Source organism: Rhipicephalus microplus, chromosome 2 (assembly GCF_043290135.1).
Source record: "Rhipicephalus microplus isolate Deutch F79 chromosome 2, USDA_Rmic, whole genome shotgun sequence".
NCBI classification, from domain to species: domain Eukaryota; kingdom Metazoa; phylum Arthropoda; class Arachnida; order Ixodida; family Ixodidae; genus Rhipicephalus; species Rhipicephalus microplus.
Window position 1 is genome coordinate 177,542,720 of NC_134701.1, and position 21,524 is coordinate 177,564,243.

General features: G+C 45.0%; 1 protein-coding gene across 1 annotated transcript in view; it reads left to right on the forward strand.

Annotated features, from left to right (window-relative positions):
- Positions 1-21,524, forward strand: part of LOC119170565 (putative inorganic phosphate cotransporter) — a 45,918-nt gene that overhangs the window by 13,821 nt on the left and 10,573 nt on the right. Inside the window, exons 6-8 of the mRNA XM_075887115.1 lie at positions 9,198-9,347; positions 11,401-11,533; positions 15,781-15,936. Coding sequence (XP_075743230.1) covers positions 9,198-9,347; positions 11,401-11,533; positions 15,781-15,936 — 439 coding nt within the window. The remainder of the gene's footprint in view (positions 1-9,197; positions 9,348-11,400; positions 11,534-15,780; positions 15,937-21,524) is intronic.

Consider the following 21,524-nt stretch of genomic DNA (forward strand, 5'->3'; position numbering starts at 1 on the left):
CCTTCAAACACTGCCGCGTACGATGCGCTTTTCTTTTCCGGCGGTTCGGACGCACACGATACAGACCCGTCAGAGATGACAACGGCACTTTTCTCGCGATTTTACCACGCCGTTTGAAACCCTTACTCAAACGCGTTGTGCTCATCTCGAGCTTTGCCTTATTGTTGCCCTTCGGACGCTTTCTCCCCTGTGCACGCTTCTTTGTGCGGACCTGGGAGCCTTTCGTCCTACTCTGACGTTCTTCATCACCGATATGCTCCTCCGCCATCTCGCGCGCCCAGTCCTGATGATTGCCTATCAGTTCATCGTAAGACCGCGGCCGCGTAGATTGCGCACTTCTGTTCCTTACTCTCCGGCCGCTCAGACGCCTGCGATTTAAGCCAGTCAGAGAAGACAACGGGCCTTTTCTCGCAAATCCGCCACGCCGTTTGAAGGTCCTCGTCAAACGCGCCGCGCTGATCGCGAGCCTTGCCGCGCTTCTGTTTTTCGGACGCTTTCTCCGTTTGGCACATTCCTTGGTGCCAAACCTGGAGCCTTTCGTCCGCCTCTGACGCTCATCAACATGGTCTACAGGGCTGCAAGGTTCGATGGAACACTCTGTTAATCTTAACTTCGTTTCCCCCACCACGGAACCCTCACACCCTGCTGTGACCGCGAGCTCTTTTCCCTCAGAATGGGTTAAAACCTGTTCCATTCCCTTACAGGCACTAGCCTTCTCTTTGGCCTCAAACGGCACCGCCGCTATATCTACAGATATCAGACCCGCAGCACTCTCTTCGGCCCTAAACGGCACCGCTGCTGAAACGCACCGTTCGTGCGGTACATCTGCAAATTTCTGACCTGTAGCCCTCTCTTCGGCCTTAATCGGCACCGCCGCTACGTCGCACCGTTCGTGCACTTCATCTACAGATGTCTGACCTGTAGCCTTCGCTTCGGTCTTAAACGGCACCGCCGCTACATCGCACCGTTCGTGCGCTACATCTATGGATTGACCACTCTGCTGCAATGCCACCAATTCACAATTAAGCCTTTCTATCTCTTCATCTAATTCCTGCATCCTTTTTATATGTTCTTCATGCCTGCGCTCAGCTTCCAATTCCTCCTGGCGCCATCTTTCCTTTCTTTGCGCCCTTTGTACTTCCTCCTCCTGGTCCAATAAGTACATATTCCCGAAGTGCTCGATTTCCTCATTGTCACTATTGCTTTCGAGAATCACTTCGCGGAGTTTAGAAGCAGGCATATCATCATTAAAATCTAGCTCCAGATCCCAACACAGGTTCAGCAGGTTCTCTCTCGTCAATCTCGTAAGATCCATGGCGACTACTTTGCTTTGGCTCAGCTGTGACAAAACACAAACCCACCAGCGCTTCAATTCTGGGTCTAGAGAAATTGAAGCCTGGCAAATCTCACAGCGGAGACCACAAGCTCAAGCACCCAAGTAGCACTACGTGGCCAACATCCCTCTCTACTTTTTCTTGTTAATTTTTCACTCCTGCTTTTTACAACATCCTAAAATTTAACCCGCAACGTACCCTTAGAAATTTTGAAACATTACCCCTTGTTCCTATTGAATCATCTAAGCTTTCCTGCTTTAGCGTACTTGCTCAGATAATCATCCAGTGCTGCCTTGTGCTGAGATAACAACCACAGTGGCCAGGCCGTTGTTGGTTATATCTATCTTTTAACGAATTTAGGCTAAAAGACTCGATATATCTCAAGCACAAAGCCAGGCACTCACCCCATTACGTGCGGTGGTGGTACGCTGCTTCGATCCCGCCGAGTTCCAGGGCTTTCGGCTGGCCTCCGGTACATGTCGCTCTCCGTCGCAGACTCGTATCCCACCGCTGCCAACCAGTTGTTGCGACCGGGGTTTCCAGACACCGGAGGTCCGGGATGAAGTTGTCGAGGCAGGAGGAAGAGAGACTTGAAGAGGGTTTATTTACAATATGTACATTGCGAACTCCCTACACGGTGAGCTCTCAAACGTGGCAGGCCTCTACATGTCTCCTAACATAGCGCTACATGGTGCTTGGTTCTACATGGTTCTGCTCGGTTCTGCTCTCGAAAAAAAGCACACACGAATGAGCCGTGGGGACTCATTATAAAGGGTCTGTCCTCCCCAGATCCCTAGATCGGGGACCGCGTACAGAGGGCACCGTCCAACCACGGATCACACATTACCCGCGAGGGTGACGAGCACGCACGGTCCACGTGAACGTTCAAAATTGAAGCGTGGTCACTGCACGGCCATGTGGCACGAACGTGGCTCCTCCTCGTCAAGGGGTGTCGCTGGGCGAGGGGTCTGAAGTTGATGACTGCATCCATCGAAAGGGCCGCCGTAAACAAGCTTCAAATGGTCGCCGACGACTCGTTCAATTAGCGGGACGATTTCCGGCCGCCGCCGCCGCCGTCATCTTCCAAAGAAGAAGCGGCACTTGTGGTCTCCCGAACTGCTCACGGTGTCGTGGCGGCAAGACGCCGCACCCTCCGGCCAGGGGGGAACAATACATGGCGGACACAGGCCGCCAGCCCGTTTGGCGACTAAAAAGGAACATCAAAAGGAACGCCGATCCATTGTCAGACCTGGCGCCGGTCCTAACAGTAGGCAGCCGGTCGTTCGGTTACTTGTTTGAAGATTAAAGGAGCGCCGCTCCCTCTTCCGCTCTGGCGCCGGTCACAACAACCCCCACACTGTGCATGCGCAACCGCTGGCCCAGACTTCCGGAGGAGACTGCTACAGGCGCCACGGCAGCTCCACAAAATAAAAATGACCCGCACGCGCTATGCTTATTCTCCTCCCGACAAAGCCAACGTCAACGCCACGATGAGTGCCACTGGCAGCAATGCTGCTGTTGCTGCTGCGAAGAAGAGGGCTCCAGCTGCTGCCACTATAAAGCAGCGGCAGGGAGTCGACCCCGAATTCGAAGTGGGAGAAGCAGAAGCGCGCTCTAAATTTTGCCTGCAAGAATCCACTGAAGCGACGAGGGCGTACACAGTCGAAGCGCAAGGACAACGCCGGCAAGCAAACATCATATTGCCTCACCAATGCGAAGCCAAGGCGAAATCATGGTCCTTCAATATTTTTCTGGTCATGAAACTCCCGCGTCACTCAATGGGAGAGCTTCATATACCGCCCGCACTTTCCGCGCCGCGGCGCTGGCGTAGCTAGACGGGGGACGAGGAAGCCGGCCCGGCCGGCTGCTCTGTTGGCCGCCATTAGCGGACTGTTGGCGCGGAGTTGTGGTGGTCGTGCTGATCGCCCCCCTTTTTAGCTTTTCGCGGTCGCATCGTGTTGACAGCGATGCCCAACACCTGCTGCGTGCCGGGCTGTCATTCTGGATACAAGGGCACCGTCGAAAAAGTTTCCCTGTTCTGTTTACCAGCCAACGCAGAACAACGCGTCAGGTGGAAACGTGCGATCCCGCGACAGGAGACTGCCGGATTTTCGTTCGAATCAAAGTACGCTCGCGTGTGTGAAAAACATTTCGACGCCAGTGACATTGTACGTGCGGACGTGTGCACTGTGAACGGAGACATCGTTTCGCTGCCCCGAGAACGACCGAGACTGGTGGAAGACGCCGTACCAAGGATTTTTGAAGGTTTGCCTTCCTACCTCTCGAAACCAAAGCAGCGTTCGCGTGCAACGAAGGGCCCACCTCTAAAAAGGCCGCGAGAGCTTTCTCCGGATTGTGATGCGACAGTCGCGAATGCAGACGTCTCCAGTGCAGCCGACAAAGAAATCGAAGGTAAGTCTGGCACAAAGTTTGCAAGTATCCTACCCGCTCACCACGCTAACAAAATTCGCTCACTACGCTAACCAAATTGGTTCCTTCCCTTATAAATATTGCCCTTTCTCACTCTTTGCAGATGTTGTGAGAACTGAGAATCGCAATGGCTACGCTGATGCAGAGTGTCAAACAGAGGTCACCGTTTGTTCAGCGTCGGAGCTACAGAGAGTGAAGGCCCAACTTCGCAGCGTGAAGCAACAGCTTCAGTCATGTCAGCGGAAACTCACAAAAGCGGAGGCGCACGCGAATAGAAAGAATGGAGTGTATGCAGATATTCACAAGCTTTCAGACCGCGAGAAGCTCATTATAGACCAGTGCATCATGAAAGCAAATATGAAGTCTGCGAAAGCAGCACGGTAAGATCCGGTTTGTAAAGTTTGTGTGTGTGTGCAATTTTATGTGAAGTGCGATGTTCGGTGCGCATTCGTTTGCTTTCTGGATATTGACAGAAACTACTAAGTGAAGCCGTGGGACAAAACGCAATATTTTGTTTTACTTTGATGGTGCTGTTTGCTTGAGCTGTAGCAGAATCGTGACCACAAAAATTGCATTTTATTTATTGCAGGTATAAAAAGGAATGGCTTTACGATTGTTTACTGCTGAAAATCAAATCCACAGCAGTTTATACATTTCTTCACGAGAATAATTTTCTGCCTCTACCACACCCTCGCACACTCTACTCCTATCTGAAAAATCTGAAGGCCGGCTTCGGATTTGATGAAAATTTATTTGACATCCTCAAAGACAAAGTGGAAAAGATTCCAAAGAGAGAACGGCGAGGTTTTTATCTTTTTTTTTCTTTTGCATTTGATTTTTCTGGACTCTAGGTAAAGAGCTGAAATATTTTTTTTTCTTTAGGTGTCCTCATGTTTGATGAGATGAGCGTGAGAAAGAGCCTTCACGTCAGGGAATCGGATATGGCACTGCTTGGAAAGGTGGACTTAGCAGAGCACACGAAGCCGACTGACCAAGTGAAAGATGGGGACCACGTGTTGGTGTTCCTTTTCCGACCATTCCTTGGTGGCTGGTCGCAGACTGTCGGAGCGTTTTGCACGTCCGGGGCTGCACCAGGATCCACTGTTGCCAAACTGATCCTGCAGTGCATTGTACTCCTATCGAATGCCGGCGTCATTGTGGAGGCAGTCACTTGCGATAACTCAACTTCGAACCGATCAGCACTGAACTCCTTGGGTAAATATTTGCAGTCATTATTTATTTTCAAGGTATTTAGTAAGTGATTTTAATAATAGAAATGCCTTTCTTTTAGGTGTCAGTGGTGATGTCACAAGAGTATCAACATCGTTTGAGCATCCATGTGACTCCTCCAAAGTCATTCAGGCTATAATTGACCCGCCGCACATCTTCAAGTGCATCAGGAATAACCTTTTGAAGGCCGGAAAGTTCCTGGTGCGTAAAACAGTTTAAGATAAGTCATCACAGTGCTCTGGCTAACTTTGTCTCACAGCCTTTTTATAAATGTAACAGTTGCCTGGTGACAAAGAAGTACAGCATTCCCACTTTGAAGCTCTGCTGGACTACGAGGAGCAGCAAGCTGGACTTCGGGCTGTGCCAAAGCTTACGAAAGCTCACATCAGCCCCAACGCTTTCCAAAAACTGAGTGTGAGACTTGCTGTCCAGGTAAGACATAACAGCTGCTCTAGCATGAGTCATTAATCAGTATGTGTAACAAAAAGTGGTGTTGCTTCATCAGAATACAACACTCTGCCATATAACTTCTCTAAAACATTTCAGCTCTTCAGTGAAAGCACTGCTTCAGCAATGGACTTCTATCGCAGTAGAGAAGAATGTGTGAAACTTCGTGGCTCCAAAGCAACTTCGGATTTTGCGAGGCGAATGAATAGTCTATTCGACTGCTTCAATTCTAAAAGGCCACAAGATGTGCAGTACAATGAAGCGGAACACATTTCTGTAAGCCCTAATATTTCAAACCTACTGTCACATCCTTTGAAGTTCCACTTAAATCAGATTGTTTTTCAGACGCTGAAGGAGAACATCGAATGGCTTGACAGGTGGCACACTTACAACCAGAGTTTACCAAAGCAAAAGCAACTCTTCTTTCTCAGCAAGCCAACATGCAATGCTTTGAGAATGACTTTGCACAGCACAGTGACGCTTGTTGAAAAGCTGCTGAATTGTGGCTTTCGCTATGTTTTAGTTGGCAACTTTGGACAAGACCACCTCGAGGTACATTTAAACGTTTTTGCTCGTTGAAGACGTTTTCTTCACACTTTTATATTTTTCAGAGATTTTTTGGCATCGCAAGACATGTCGCTGGAGCAGGGGGACAGCCAACTGTTCAGCAATTTTTGTTCATTTACCGGTTGCTCTCGGTGAACAACTTGATCCGTCCTCCACAGAGAGCCTCGGTTGAAGGGGATGGTCCGCGTCTCCTCTTGAAAATGCAGGATCTCTTTCAACATAAAGAGCCTACTGTTAATCAGGTAAACATTTGAATAGCACCCACCAATGCTGCTTGTAGGGTGTTTGTGCATCGTAAACGTGCTGAATGTCGTCTAGCTTTTTGATGCTAATGACATGCACGTCTGGTCGTATGATATAGAACAGACTTTTATTCTGCTTAAGTAAAGTGTGGGATTGGGCTAGTTGGTAATCCATATAAAACTTCTAGGCGCGTAAAACTTCAGACAACTAACATAAGAGACGAGGACGAGCGCAGACTTTCAACTGATTTATTACTACTACGACACACATATATATATTAGAAAGAAGATAAGATCACTTGCTTAAGCAAAAAAAAAAAAAAAAAAAAAAATTTTTTTTTTTTTTTTTTTTTTTTTTGCTTAAGCGCCTAGAAGTTTTATTCTGCATTTTTATATTTTACTTTACAAATTTCTCACTCTGGCCATTGTGATAACGCAAAATATGTTTCAGATTGATACCTTGGCAGTTCTTTTTGACGATATACTGCTGGAGCCTGCTGAATGCATGCAAGACATGATTCATCCCGAGTCAACGAGGGACTGTATTTTGGATTACCTTGGTGGGTATGTAGCAAAAAAGTTTGCTAAAATAAGCTGCAAGGACTGCCTCCAAACACTCAGAAGCAACTCCCGAGAGCCAACTGCATTGACTCAAATCAAGACAAGAGGATTTTTGCAAGTGCCATCGGAGAAATTACTGCGGCTCTTGCAAATTGTGGAAGAACATGTGGAAATGTGCACGGTGGACAAAATAGCCTGTGCCAGTGTTTACATGAACATTGTTGAGAACATCCTGCTGGACGACCGCACTTCTTCGGCCAGTGTTGGCTGTGGCTCACATTTCGTGAGCACTACGGCAGAAGTTGTGCACTTTTTTATTAAGTGCCGTCTGCATTTTTTTACGCGTGAGCAGAACAAACTGTTTCGTGCTGGCGGACGTCGTTTATCCTGCCCGGCCAAAGGAGGGAGGAAACCAGGGACATAAATTTTTTCAATGATTTTTGTTGTGTCATCCACTCCGTCTCCCAACTTTCATCCACAGTTTTGAAACGCAGATTTGAATAAACTATGTGCCTGTGCTCATGGCAGTTTCGAATTCTCGACGATTGCCGCGTAGCGTAGTTGCCAAATTCAAAATGTTACCCCCTGCTAGGTAAGTGGCACACAGATTTGCTTTCGTTAGGCAGAAATATCTCGCACATAAAAAGCTCAAGTTGGATTGAAAGAGATATCTAAGTGCATAAAGAAAATCTCTAGAAATATTCAAAAAGAGCAATGCAGTTTCATGTACAACTGATTCGTTTAAACTGAATAACTGGGTTGAAGGAAGATCCTGGTTGATTTCTATGTGCGCGTAGAAGGAACAGGGTGGCTAATTAGAACGCGGACTTAGAAGTCGTGGTCATTGGGAGAGTACATGGGAATGGATAAAAAAAAAGCCGCGTATATCAAAACTCGGCTGCGTTATCAAATCTGCATGCGTAAAAACAAAAGCTCTCGCTTCGAAATAGCACGTAGTGCCTATATCTAGCAGCTCACAACAGTTTCATCTCATTTTTTAATCTTTAAAATCAGGGGCGCTAATTATGACATCAAAGAAAAAAAAGAAAAGAGCACAACTTGAGCATCCCTCTCTGTCTTGTGGTGTCTCATTCTGAGCTTTTAATTTTTCAGCTATGTTTCACTAACGATATCCCTCAAGAGGTACTTCAAGGCTATTAATGTCAAGTCACCCTGATACACAGATTTGTTTATTGGCACGCGAACTTCTATTGGCTGCTTCGTGATGCCATATGGAATAAAGTGATAGTTATTCCGAAAATGAACGTTACGTGCAGCCAGAGCACGGCTGCTCCGCAATCTCTAGCGCAAAATATGTTAACCTTTCAGTCATCTAGAACCAGTCACAGTGTTCGGTTTAAGCCCCAAAAGCGGCTATGCAGGAATCGAGAAATTTAGGAACGCTACGAATGCGCGTCACTTGACAGACGAACTCAGTTAAAACATTGCCAGCAGTCAAAGACTTAGGCAATTTGACAACGCGCATCATGGACCACTTTGACAATACTAATAGCTGCTATGATTTGTTAGCGATAACACGGAGAAGGAAAATATCTGAAGAAGTGTATTTGATGGGAAACGCTTCCGCGAACGCGCTACAGCCCTGCCAAGCGCGGCCGATCGATGCCCTCCTGTTTACGGTGGCGCCTCTGGTGGCCACTTGTGTCCCTATATGAAACTTTCGCGGGAGTTTCATGACCAGAAAAAAGTATTGAAGGACCATGGCGAAATGTAAACGCCGAGCAGCGAATCCCGAAGCAGCGTGGCATTGAGAGTTGGCGGCAAAGGCAGCAAAACGCTTGAAGCAAATGCTGCCACCCGGCATGGATGTCATGGACACGCAGTTCAAGCGCGAGTTCCCGGACCAGAGCTTGAGGTGCAGCTGCAAGGTTTGTGACTGCTTGTGGTTCAATAACAATTCGACCAAGATTGCCAGCATCAAGAGCGAGAAGTGCTGCGCCAATGCCACTGCCGTGCTACAGCGAGAGTTTGCCACCGCCGATAACGGCAACTCTTTACGAAACTACAAGTTAACTCATAAGCTGCTTCGCATGCTACTGATGGGTCCCTTTGCGAATAGATGTGTTTTTATGTGTGTTTTTTATTTCTTAATAATCACTTGCTTGCTGATGCCACATTATTAGCTTCAATGATGCGGCTTGATGTGGCCCTATTTCGTTAACTTCATTCAAAACTGATGTGGTACTCTTAATGATGTCACTGACTGCTTTTAAAATTTATCATTATATGTTTCGATATATGAAAGACATTTTTATTTTTTGGAATTTCGTTTAATACGCTCAGAAGAAAGGAATGAAGTGTAGCTGTTTTTAAAGTGCTAGTAATACTTTTCACTCACATGGTGACTCGTTCTGGTAACTTTCAGAAGTTGCCCATTCCGTGGCGGGCAGTGCTGACTTCAGTGCCTTTCTGGGCTCTGATGCTGACTCACTTTGGCCAAAACTGGGGCTTCTACACGCTTCTCACAGAGATGCCCAGTTATCTCAAGAACATCCTGCACTTTGACATCAGAAAGGTGTGTATGCAACCTTAGACCTTGCACAAGCTCGATAAATCGATCAGCTATACATGGTGTTGTTATTAAGAAGCACACTGTTTTCCATCAATATTTCACTGAAGTTCGATATGATATTTCACACAGCTATTCACAGAAATTTTCAGAATGCAGAAACTTGAAATACAGTGTGGGCAGGTAAGGGAGAAAATTAGTTACAGTATGTACTCATGTGAAAGTCTGAGATCTTTTTAGCAATCTCGGTGAGCTGTGGTCCGTACTTACGCAGGTTCACATAATGTGATTGATTTTTTTTTTTTTTAACTAGGGGTGTGAAATGCACTGCAATCCACATTATTCACAGCCAGAATGAAATTGGGAGGGACCCCGGCCACGTCACTAGATTTTAGGGGCGTGCGAATATTCGACATTTGGAATATTTTTTTATAGTGTTTGCTATTTGACTTGATTCAGAATTTTACTAATTGAACTACTCGAACTTCCCAAAAACTGATCAGTCAGCCTCTGACTGACCGTGACCCTGGCCCCTTCAGATTTTCAATATGCTTCACCCTATAACTTCGTTGCGCTGCAGCGGAGCTGCTACGGTCTCAAGTGTATTGACTCAAGAAAACGCTGGATGGAGATATTAGATGTGGCAGAGAGAGAGTGGGGGGTGGGGGGGGGCTTAATTTATGCCGTTTTAGACATGAAATTTGGGCTGTAGGTTCGAAAAATCGGATGCCACAGATTTCTAGCACCCAAAATTTAACGTGTTCTCATAAATAAAAGTTTATGAGGCAGATTTGGAACTCGGGGCCCGAATGGAGCACATCCTTGTTCGATACATCAGTTGGGCATCTGCAAAAGTGGAAATAGGAGGAGGAGAGACTGAGGGAATGGCTTCTTTGCCTCTCATTGGTAAAGTGTTGTCAGCTACACTTTGGTTGCACCAAATCATGTACTACTACATAATTACAGTTTTGTTTTGACAAAAGAAACATTCATGTTCCTATCTCAAAGGGATATGCTTAGGAATCCTCTCTAACTATTTCTCAAATCTCACTTTGAAGTATTCTAAAAATTTTCGAAATGTTCAACAAATATTTTGTTCAATTTGCACTCACACTTTAATTTTTGAATTTGCTTCTCACCAAAAATTTTGCTATCTGCACAGCCCTACTTTATTTATTTATTTGTTTATTTATTTATAGGATTTTCAGGGTGCACTTGTATATTGTAAAGGGGAAGGGTAGAAATATATGTATGGTAACTGAATCTTCGGCATTCCTTCCAGCTTTCGTTAGCGCATTTCACTGTATGTATTTTGTATCCACAAACTAAATTGGTTCATCAGGTACCGTGCCCTAACTTTTCACCTTTGTTAATGATATATGCCTTCGAATGAGCTCTTTAGATACACGATTTACCTCTGGCGGAACACCCATTTCGGGGAATTTCAGTGTGTTCTCTGCATTACCAGTAAAATGATGTGAAGAGCACACTCGGCTTCCTCTCGTCGCGATGCATGCGCTTGTCTATAACATGTACGGTACTTTGCCCTGCGGTGCGTAGTTCGCCCTATATGGTGTAGTGCCCTACAGGACCCATGCGTGCCTGTGCCTATCTCAGGATGGGGGCAGTTGTGCTTGCATTAGAAAGATTGTGTTGAAGTTATAGAGCCCATCAAGCTCACTACGCTCGCATGGACAAGGCAAATGGAGGGGGAATTTAGTGTTACCAGACAACTCTGGTGGCTTGTATTGCCTGTTTCACCAGTTGCTGACGATGAAACCACCAGCGCCTTGCCGCTCTATGCTGAAGCAAATGTGGCCGATATAGTGGGGATATCCTCCATCGCGGGGGGTAGTTTGTGCTGTCTGTTAAAAGGTTCCAGTTTCTTCCAAGGATGTGCAGGGAGGTCGAGCCTACTCGCTAATTCGTGATGGCGTTGTTGCATGATCCGCATTCCTCGCCTCTCCCCAGAGAATTTATCCCCTGTGTGAATATCGCTTAATGCTTGAAGTGAGTTCCGAAAAGCTACAACGCTAAGGGATGGTGTGTTTTGTTTCAGAATGGGTACCTCTCGGCACTGCCCTACCTGCTTGGGACGTTCTCTAGCTGGGGAGCCGGATACCTGGCCGACCATGTGCGCCGAAAAGATCTATTCACGACCAGCATCATTAGAAAGTTCTTCAATTCTGTTTGTAAGTGTGTCATTGGCAAGCAACCTCGAAGTATGCATTCCCCTATAGTTTGCGGCCTAAGCCTGAGTTCCACTTAACAGTCTGTTACTATGGTTACATCTACCTTGATGTAACTTTTGTGCCCTTACTTCATGTCCGGTGATTGCGAATCTACTTCACAACGAATATCAGGGATGATCTTTCGGTAAGTTTCTGAGAAGAAAAAAGAAATTACAGAATCATCAGTATAATGTGAAACTCAAGTTTTTAGTCTATTATAGGACAGAAATTTAAGTTGGGTTAGTTGGTATTGCAGAGAGGAAGAAGATTATGTGCTGCAGTGGGTCACGCCTTTAGCGAGAGGAGCCAAGCGCGAGTGTTTGCCCCGAGTGCTGTGATTCCTGAGTCCGTTGCTGCCACCCGCTTTCCGCATCAATAGACCTGCTGTACAAGTACTACTTGTGCCAATAAACCCCGTTTGTCAAAGCAGGATGAATAAGTGTGGACAAGGAAGTCATGAACACACCGGACAAGCACTGTCTCGCAGCTGTAAATTTATTTCACAAGAACATCTCGGAAAACGACGCAAGACAATGTAGGCGTGTGCAAGAGAAAAAGAGGTAATCTAGTCTGCAATGTAATCATCACTTCACGGATCACGCGCCAAGCGAAAAACCAAACTGTCTCGCAGTGACAGTGGTGCCTGACTGAACATGCGTTTGCCATTATTTTGACATGGAAAGCTTCAATGGCCTCTCGAGTAAACTTGAATATACATGTTAACAGGACCGTTGTATCTAGAAACACGGCAGAACAACCACATGCACGTGCCACAGTGCAGCACAAGATGTGAAGCATCCAGTTTTTTCGGCAACTGATTGGGCTCCTTTAAATGCACAGTCTCCTCGAGACATGTGCTTGCTTTCCCACATACGAATTCTCACAAATAAGAAAGGTCAGGTTGACAACATCGCACCCACAAGGTACATGTGTAGAGTTTTCATAGTTGGTACCGCAGCCTTGACTCATAGTTCTATCTTGCTCAAGTTTTTTTTCTAATGAGAGGGTTGATTCTAGAAAATTGATTCAAAGTGTAGAATACCATCTCAACTTCGTACCTATCGCCTACATTACTCAAGCCATGGGACAGTTAATGTACATAAGGGAGCACTTTTTTTCTTGCATCTTTGCTTATTGTCACATATTTTAAAACAATGTTGACTCTCTACCCACGTCCATAATCTCTCACTGCACTAGATACTAGCATGGTGTCCCCGTAGCCCTCATGTTGAAGCCTCTGAACTTGTGGTAAGAAACTAGGCTCAGTGCCATGTTCAAATGGCTTCATCAGACTTGGTGTTCTCTTCCAGATCCCTCTTTTTTGTGGTAACTGTTGCCCAGGGCGAACAGATGTCATTGTTGCATGTTTAAAGCAGCATAATCAGTCACTAACAAAATCAGGTGCTTCCCACCTCTTGTTGTGCTGCAGCATGTGTGGTTATTCTCCTGTGTTTGTAGATACGAAGGTCCCATCAGCACGCAGATGCAAGTTTACTCAAGAGGTGATTGAAGCTTTCCATATCAGAATAATGAGACACGCTTGCATCAGTTAGGCATCTTTGTCGCTGAAAAGAGTGCTTTTCTGCATCGAACGTGTTCTGTGAAGTGATGTTGACATTATGAACTAGGTAGCCCTTTTTTTTGCACACTTTATTGTACGACTTCGATTTCCAGGACATTTTTTCTAAAATGAATTTTTCAGTTGAGAGTCAGTGCTTTGTGTGCGTGCCTTCCCTGTATATGTATATTTGTGCTGCTTCGACGATGCGTTAGTTTACACTCGCACTTGCTCCAGACACTATAGCTAACGCTCATATGGCAAGAATTGTGGTCAGTCATGCTTTTTAGTCAATTTAGTCAGACTTATGTAACGTTCTCAGCTACAGCACTTGACGAACTTTTCCAGAGAGTAATCATTTACCTGTTGATTATTCAGGCCTAGTCTTGACAGTGAACTGATCTATAATTGCAGTTGAGGTTCTAATTTCTGTTCCGAAAATATTCAGGATCTGAACTTCCTCAGCATTGCTAAAAAGCAATGCATAGTAATGGCGACAATTTCGTGGTGCAGATTATTGTCACCAGTGCTATGCAGACAAGTCTGCCTGTTCACGACAATCCCTAGAAAAAAAAAATGAAGTAAGAGAATTACACTGTGTGAAATAATAAGCACATTGAGCTACCAAACAATGTTTAGTACATTCAGTCAAATTTTAGTATCGTTACGATAGCAATTATATGGACACTTTCAGCTGACTTTTTCCCGTCGTCATCATGTCTCGGATATGCATAAGCATGTATATATCTATAAGAGGCACAAAGAAAAAAATTACGGCATATTCACGGGGTGAATGATGATGAATGGGCGAAGCTCCGGGATGGGGGCTTCGCCCATTCATTCGCCCGTAAACTGTGAATCTTCCGTGTAATTCGCCCAGTCGATCATCATGTAAAGACGTGAGAAACGCTGTGTGTGTTTATACACAAATCAACTTTTATTTGTTCTTAGACGATGGATGGCTTGCGATGTCCCTTGCCTCGCGCGCTCGCACATCGGGATTCTGTCTGCGAGCGCGCGCTGCTGCTGCCGCCTTGCGCTCTCTCCGCTGTGCAGCCTTATCCATCCAGCGACTCCGAGCGCGCGCCAACAGCGAACGGATTTTATTACAACGCTCCCCCTAGCGTACGTCGCCGCACTAAATCGAACGATTGCCTTCAACCAATGACACGCGCCATATGTGACATCATTCCTATTTCATAAGATCTCGCGTCTTTCATCAACTACAAGTACCGCTTTCTAGTTTATAACATCTTGCATCTTTTCATCATCAGCTACAAGTACCACCATCTAGTAAACACTACAAGAACTAAACGAGAGGTGGCTACATACAGGAGTTGACCGCCATCTAGTGAACACTGCAAGAACTAATCAGAGGTGGCTACATACAGGGGACGGTACCGCCATCTAGTGAATACTGCAAGAACTAAACTAGAGGTGGCTACATACAGGCTACAGGGGACGCACAGCCCACGCCCTAAGGAGCTTCGCCCCTAAAATAAACCATAAGAACAAATTCTAAGGCACCCACCGGAGATTCGAACCAGTGACCCCTTGCTCTTCAGCGCGCTGCATTAACCAAGTATACCACGCTGCTCATGCCATCTATCACATTAACGGTGAGCTATGTACATACAGAATTTGCCACTGGCTATTGTCAGTGGACTTGAAAGAAAGATTCGTGAACAAAGCATGTACTTTGTTCGGACAAGCCATAGATGCTTTCCATAAACATTGACGTGTCCGATGGCTTGATCAATGGAGGGGTTGGTTCACTTAAGCACATACAGTTGGATGAAAGGGGCATTCCAAAATGTCTCTGGCTCCACTTTCACCTTAAAGCAAACGGAAGAAATGCTCGCATCAAGTTCAGTGCCTGTGAACTCGGTTGCTGCTGAAATGCACACCGCCGCTATTGCTTTAGATGGCCGATCTCAACTCGCGGCCCCAGATGAGTTTTGCCGATTCTTGCGCCAGCGAAACATAGCACGGCTTCGTCATCGCAACAGTGTACATTTCACTACAAACCTTGCGGACAGACGTCTTGAACTTTGTGCTGCACAACTTCTGTGCGGCGGGCCTACAGGATTTGCTGATCATAGTCACCGGAGACTTTAAGGTTAATGTACTTCGACGTGAAAACCCGTCACTTGTTTCTCGACGCCGAACTTGGACTTCGCCTCCTGTCAGACGTCATTCAGTCGGGTATTCACAACAACTGTTTACATACTGTGGTCAATGCATTACTGTCAATTCAAGCAAAATCAACCATGTTCACTACATTTCGTATGGTTCCTAAATCTCCTAGCCTTACTTCGTAGAACAGTCCGATGTGGGGCAATCGCATTCATTGCTTTGGCCTTGTGTTGAAACTGTGAATTTTTTTTTCAACTTTAGCTATAGTATTTTTCATATCCTAAGATTATAATGTCTGCGTTCGTACACTATGGTGGCTACGATAGACAAGTACAGGCCAGTTGGAATTGTGCATTCATTTGTGCAGTTGTGCCACAATACGCCATTCAGCAGCAGCCAGACAATGTTCCAGGAACAGATAAGCTGTTCACATCTTTTAGTGCGTTAGTTTGACTGTTTATAATGTTGAGGTTCATTTCCCCCATGTGTCTTTTTGTAACGTCTTTGTGTGCAGCCTTCTTTGGAACAGCCATCTGCCTGTTTGTCGTGACTTTTGCGGGCTGCAACGGATTCCTGAACATCGTTCTCCTGACCATTGGCATGGGCATCAACGCATTCTGTTTCTCAGGTTACATGGTGACCCACGTCGACATGTCTCCAGACTTTGCAGGTATGAGGAATGGTGCTTTCACTTTTGTGGTATACAAATCTCAGCATAATGAACATTGCAGGGCTGTCACAGTTTCATTTGTTATTCTTAAATGTATCGAAAGTCCACAAATTGGTTTTAATACTTATTTAGAATTAAATGCGACAAACCGCTTACAGTTGGAAGTGGGGAATCCAAAAATGTGTTTATGCCAGGTAAAATGATTCCTCAAAATAGAAAGAAGAGCAAACTTATCTGAAATCATGCTGGTATTTTTTAGATTAAAATGACAAGCTGTTGCTTGACAGTTCATCACATTTTCATTAATTAAAAAACTTTTATTATGACGTTTGTTTGTTCTATCAAGGTGACATTGTGTGGTCAAATTCTCTTATAATGGAAATGAAATGCTAATGAATTTTTACTGTGCAAACCTACGATGGTCAGTGCAGTGTTCGAAACTACCCCGTGATGAACTTTTGTCAGTTGTCAAGACCCGCCCATGCCATCTGTATTTCATTCTCATAACTGAAAAGATAATTGGCAGTTTTTTTTCATCTTTATTTTCATCATCGTCATCATCATCATCAGCTTGACTATGTCCACTGCAGGACAAAGGCCTCTCTCATGTTCCGCCAGTTAACCCGGTCTTGTGCTTGCTGCTGCCAATTTATACCCGCAAACTTCTTAATCTCATCTGCCCACCTAACCTTCTGTCTCCCCCTAATCCGCTTGCCTTCTCTGGGAATCCGGTTAGTTACCCTTAACGACCAGCGGTTATCCTGTCTACGCGCTATTTTTTCGCGCTATGTGCTACCATTTTTCTTTTCATTGCTCGCTGTGTCGTCCTCAATTTAAGCTGAACCCTCTTTGTAAGTCTCCAGGTTTCTGCTCCGTAGCTAAGTACCGGCAAGATACAGCTGTTATATACCTTCCTCTTGAGGGATAGTGGCAATCTACTTGTCATAATTTGAGAGTGCTTGCCAAATGTGCTCCACCCCATTCTTATTCTTCTAGTTACTTAAATCTCGTGGTTCAGCTCCGCGGTTATTACCTGCCCTAAGTAGACAGTCTTTTACAACTTGAAGTGCACTATTACCTATGTCGAAGCGCTGCTCTTTTTTGAGGTTGTTGTACATTACTTTCATTTTCTGCAGATTCATTTTAAGACCCACCTTTCTGCTGTCCTTGTCTAACTCCGTAATCATGAGTTGCAATTCGTCCCCTGAGTTACTCAGCAATGCAATGTCATCGGCGAAGCGCAGGTTACTAAGGTACTCTCCATTAACTCTTATCCCTAACTGTTCCCATTCTAGGCTTATGAAAACCTCCTGTAAGCACGCGGTAAATAGCATTGGGGAGATTGTGTCCCCCTGCCTTACACCCTTCTTGATTGGTATTCTGTTGCTTTCTTTATGAAGCACTATGGTAGCAGTTGATCTCCTGTAGATTTCTTCCAGGATGTTTATATATACTTCATCAACGCCCCGATTCCGCAGTGTCTGCATGACGGCTGATATTTCTACTGAATCAAATGCCTTCTCGTAATCTATGAAGGCTACGTATAGTGGTTGGTTATATTCTGAGCATTTCTCTATTACCTGATTGATAGTATGAATGTGGTCGATTGTTGAGTAGCCTGTTTGAAATCCTGCTTGTTCCTTTGGTTAATTGAATTCTAATGTTTTCTTGACTCTGTTAGCAGTTACCTTTGTAAATAGCTTGTATACTACAGAGAGCAAGCTAATCGGCCTGTAATTCTTCAAGTCCTTGTCATCTCCTTTCTTATGTATTAAGATGATGTTAGCGTTCTTCCAAGACTTTGGTACTCTTCCCGTCAGGAGACACCTCGTAAACAGGGTGGCTAGTTTTTCTAACACAATCTGTCCTCCATGTTTCAGCAGATCTGATGTTACCTGATCCTCACCAGCAGCTTTGCCTCTTTGCATGCTCTCCAAAGCTTTTCTGACTTTTTCTATCATTAGTGGAGTGGTGTCATCTGGGTTACTGCTAGTTCTTATAGTATTAAAGTCGTGGTTGTACCGGCTACTGTACAGATCTCTGTAAAACTCCTCCGCTATTTTAACTATCCTATCCATATTGGTAGTTATTTTGCCTTCTTTGTCCCTTAGTGCATACATCCAACTTCTGCCTATCCCAAGTTTCCTCTTCACTGCTTTGACGCTTCCTCCGTTTTTCAGAGCGTGTTCAATTCTCTCCATGTTATACCTTATTTCATCGGATACCTTACGCCTATTAATCAACTTCAAAAGCTCTGCCAGTTCTATTTTGTCTGTTGTACTTGAGACTTTCATGATTTGATGCTTCTTAATTACGTTCTTCGTTTCCTGGGAAAGCTTGCCAGTGTCCTGTCTAACTACCCTGCCTCCAACTTCCACTGCACACTCCTTAATGATACTCGTCAGATTATCATTCATTGTATCTACGCTAAGGTTGGTTTCCTCACTAAGAGCCGTGTACCTGTTCTGCAGCGACACTCTGAATTTCTATACTTTCCCTCTCAGTGCTAGCTCATTGATTGGCTTTTTGCGTTTCTGTTTCTGTCGTTCCTTCCTCAAGTCTAGGCGAATTCGAGACCGTACCATTCTATGGTCACTGCATCGTACTTTGCCAAGCACTTCCACATCCTGCACGATGCCTGGGTGTGCACTCATTATAAAGTCTATTTCGTTCTTATTTTCGCCATTAGGGCTCCTCCATGTCCACTTGCGGTTTCCACGTTTTCGGTAGAAGGTATTCAAAATCCGTAAATTATTGTGTTCTGCGAATTTTGCTAGTAGCTCTCCTCTGGCGTTTCTAGTACCGATGCCATAATCTCCTACTGCCTGGTCTCCAGCCTGCTTCTCCCCTACCTTTGCATTAAGGTCGCCCATCTATAGTATACCGTGTTTTTACCTTACTCATTGCCGATTCCACGTCTTCATAGAAGCTTTCAAATGAAGCGTCATCATGGCTGGATGTAGGCTTGTAAGCCTGTACTACCTTCATCTCGTATCTTTTATTCAGTTTAATTACAATACCTACCACTCTTTCATTAATGCTATAGTATTCCTCTATGTTGCCAGCTATGTTTCTGTGAATTAGGAACCCCACTCCCAGTTCTCTTCTGTCAGCCAAGCCCCGACAGCAAAAGACGTGCCCATTATGTAGCACCGTATAGGCCTCATCTGTCCTCCTAACCTCACTGAGCCCTATTATATCCCATTTAACACCCTCTAGCTCCTCGGATAGTACATCTAGACTTCCCTCACTAGATAAGGTTCTAGCGTTAATCGTTTTTAAGTTCAGGTTCTAATGACGGCTTGTCCGGATCCAGAGATTCTTAGCACCCTCTGCTGTGTTGCAGATCTGACCGCCGCCGTGGTCAGTTGCTTCGCAGCTGCTGGGGAATGAGGGCCGTGAGTTATTTGATGTATGCGTGTGGGAGGTAGTGGCCAGATACTGCACCAGGATGGCCAATCCTTCTCTGGTGAGGGAGTGCGCTCCAGGCGGTGGTTACCGCTGAGGCCGCACCCCAGGCCTCGTAATGCAGTTCCATGACCACACGGATTTTTTTTTTATCCGGTTGGGAACTGCGCGGCGCCCGGATTCGAACCACGGACTTTTTGCATGCGAGGCGGATGCTCTAACCACTACACCATCGCTGCTTCTTCTTTATTTTATTTCACAATAAAGCTTATGCTCAAGTGACTGTTGTTTTACCGTTGGTTATCGTTATATCAATGTGTATTGCGACCTGCAGTTCAAAGATGCATACCTGTATTTACTCGCATAATCCTCGCACTCGCATAATTCTCGCACCCCCCACATCGCCCAACAAAAATACGATTTTTTTTTCCCTCGAGTAATTATTGCACCCCCGAAAATTGCCGCAATGTCGTCTGCTCTTTCCAGCCATTGATGATGATAGTGCGCGCCATCTCTTAAGCATCAAGCCTACTATTATTGCACGGAGATTCAATTCAATCTAAGCCAAGCCAAAGCGGCAAGTGCGTGTTGCGGCGTGTTTTATATGTTGTGTCGGTAATCTTGTCACGTTATGGGGTGATAGTGAAGCTACATGGCTGCTTTCAAGTTGAAAGTGATTGATCATGCACTAAACAACGGCAACAGGGCCGCCGGTAGGCCCTTTCGAGTCGAGTTTCGTGTTCGCTACTGGTGATTGCAGATGAAAGCCACTAAGATGCGTTGGGCCTGCCGTGTGCCCAAGACAGGGATTTATGGTAAACTTTATTTCTTCAGAACGAAACTGCGGACGATTCTGTTAATTAACCTCCAGCCCAATACTGACGTCCTACACTTTCCTTCTGAGGACTCCTGTTGCGTGATGAATGCTACCGCTACGCCCGCAACGCTCACAAGCTTCGCGTATGGTGTTCTAATTCCCGACTATTTGCTTGCACTTTTTGTGTCTCAAATAAATCTTGCCTTGTGTTGAACCTGTGCTTTTATTGTTGAGGTAAGTTTTGATTAGTACTTCTCAAAGCTTGCTGTTAGTTTCTGGTGTGAGAATCCTGATTTGCGGCCACTTCGCTTTCTTTTTCGCTCTGTACGTTTTCGTGGAATGTTCTCCCCGCGTAATCCTCGCACTCCCCAACTTTGCATCGGTTTTCTGCCCAAAAAAGTGCGAGCATTATGCGAGTAAATACGGGTATTATTTACTTAACATATTTTTTCTTTTTGTGCTGGCAGGGTATGCATTATGAAATTTCAAAGCAAAGTCAGTATTTACATGTACAGGCCTTACAGTAAACTGGGCCATTCAGAGCTTCCACTGGGCCTCACAGCTTCCACTGTGTAACAAAAATTTTCATTGAGGTTTGGTGAGAGGCCTTTTCTCTAGGCTTGTGTGAATATTCGAGCAATTCGAATATTTGAACTCGCTTTGAAATTAGTTTAAATTATTCTAAATTTTGAAGCATTCGAAGTGAACGAATGTATTAACTGCATGTAACTTGTAAAGGTCAATTCACTGCAGCAAGGGGGCGCTATTCCATGAATACATTTTTCCAGGGGGAATCTACGCTGTCGCGGAGCATCACTTCAAAGTTAAATTAACATATTACCCTAACATCGGTTCATTTATGAGATTTTAAAGCTTGTTGTACCGGCTTATATGGCTTGAGTATCGAGTCAGGCTGATGATGATGCTAAATATTAAAACGTAAGATTTTATAGATTATCGCTCGCTTTTTACAAAACGTCGAATTGGGCGGCTATTCAAGGTCACTTCCACTTCTTTTTGAACAAAAAAGAATGATATTTTCAAATTTCATGTTTTAATTGAAAAAAGATATCATACAGGTTAGTTAGGTTATGGTAAATATGGTCATTTTTGTTTGAATATGCGATATATACTATTCAAGTTTAATCCGAAATCATTTGGGCAAATCACCATTCGGTTTGAATTTGTTATTTGCAGCAGCCTACCTTCAACTATTCCACGGTATGTCCTTGTGTTGGGCTTTCTTCTAGCGCAGATGGCATTTGTCACGTGTTTCATCGCTTTCTCCGGCAAACATCTGTAAGAGCAGCAGCTGCAAAGGCCGATTAGATATTGCAGCAATGCTACATAGCGACAACGACTC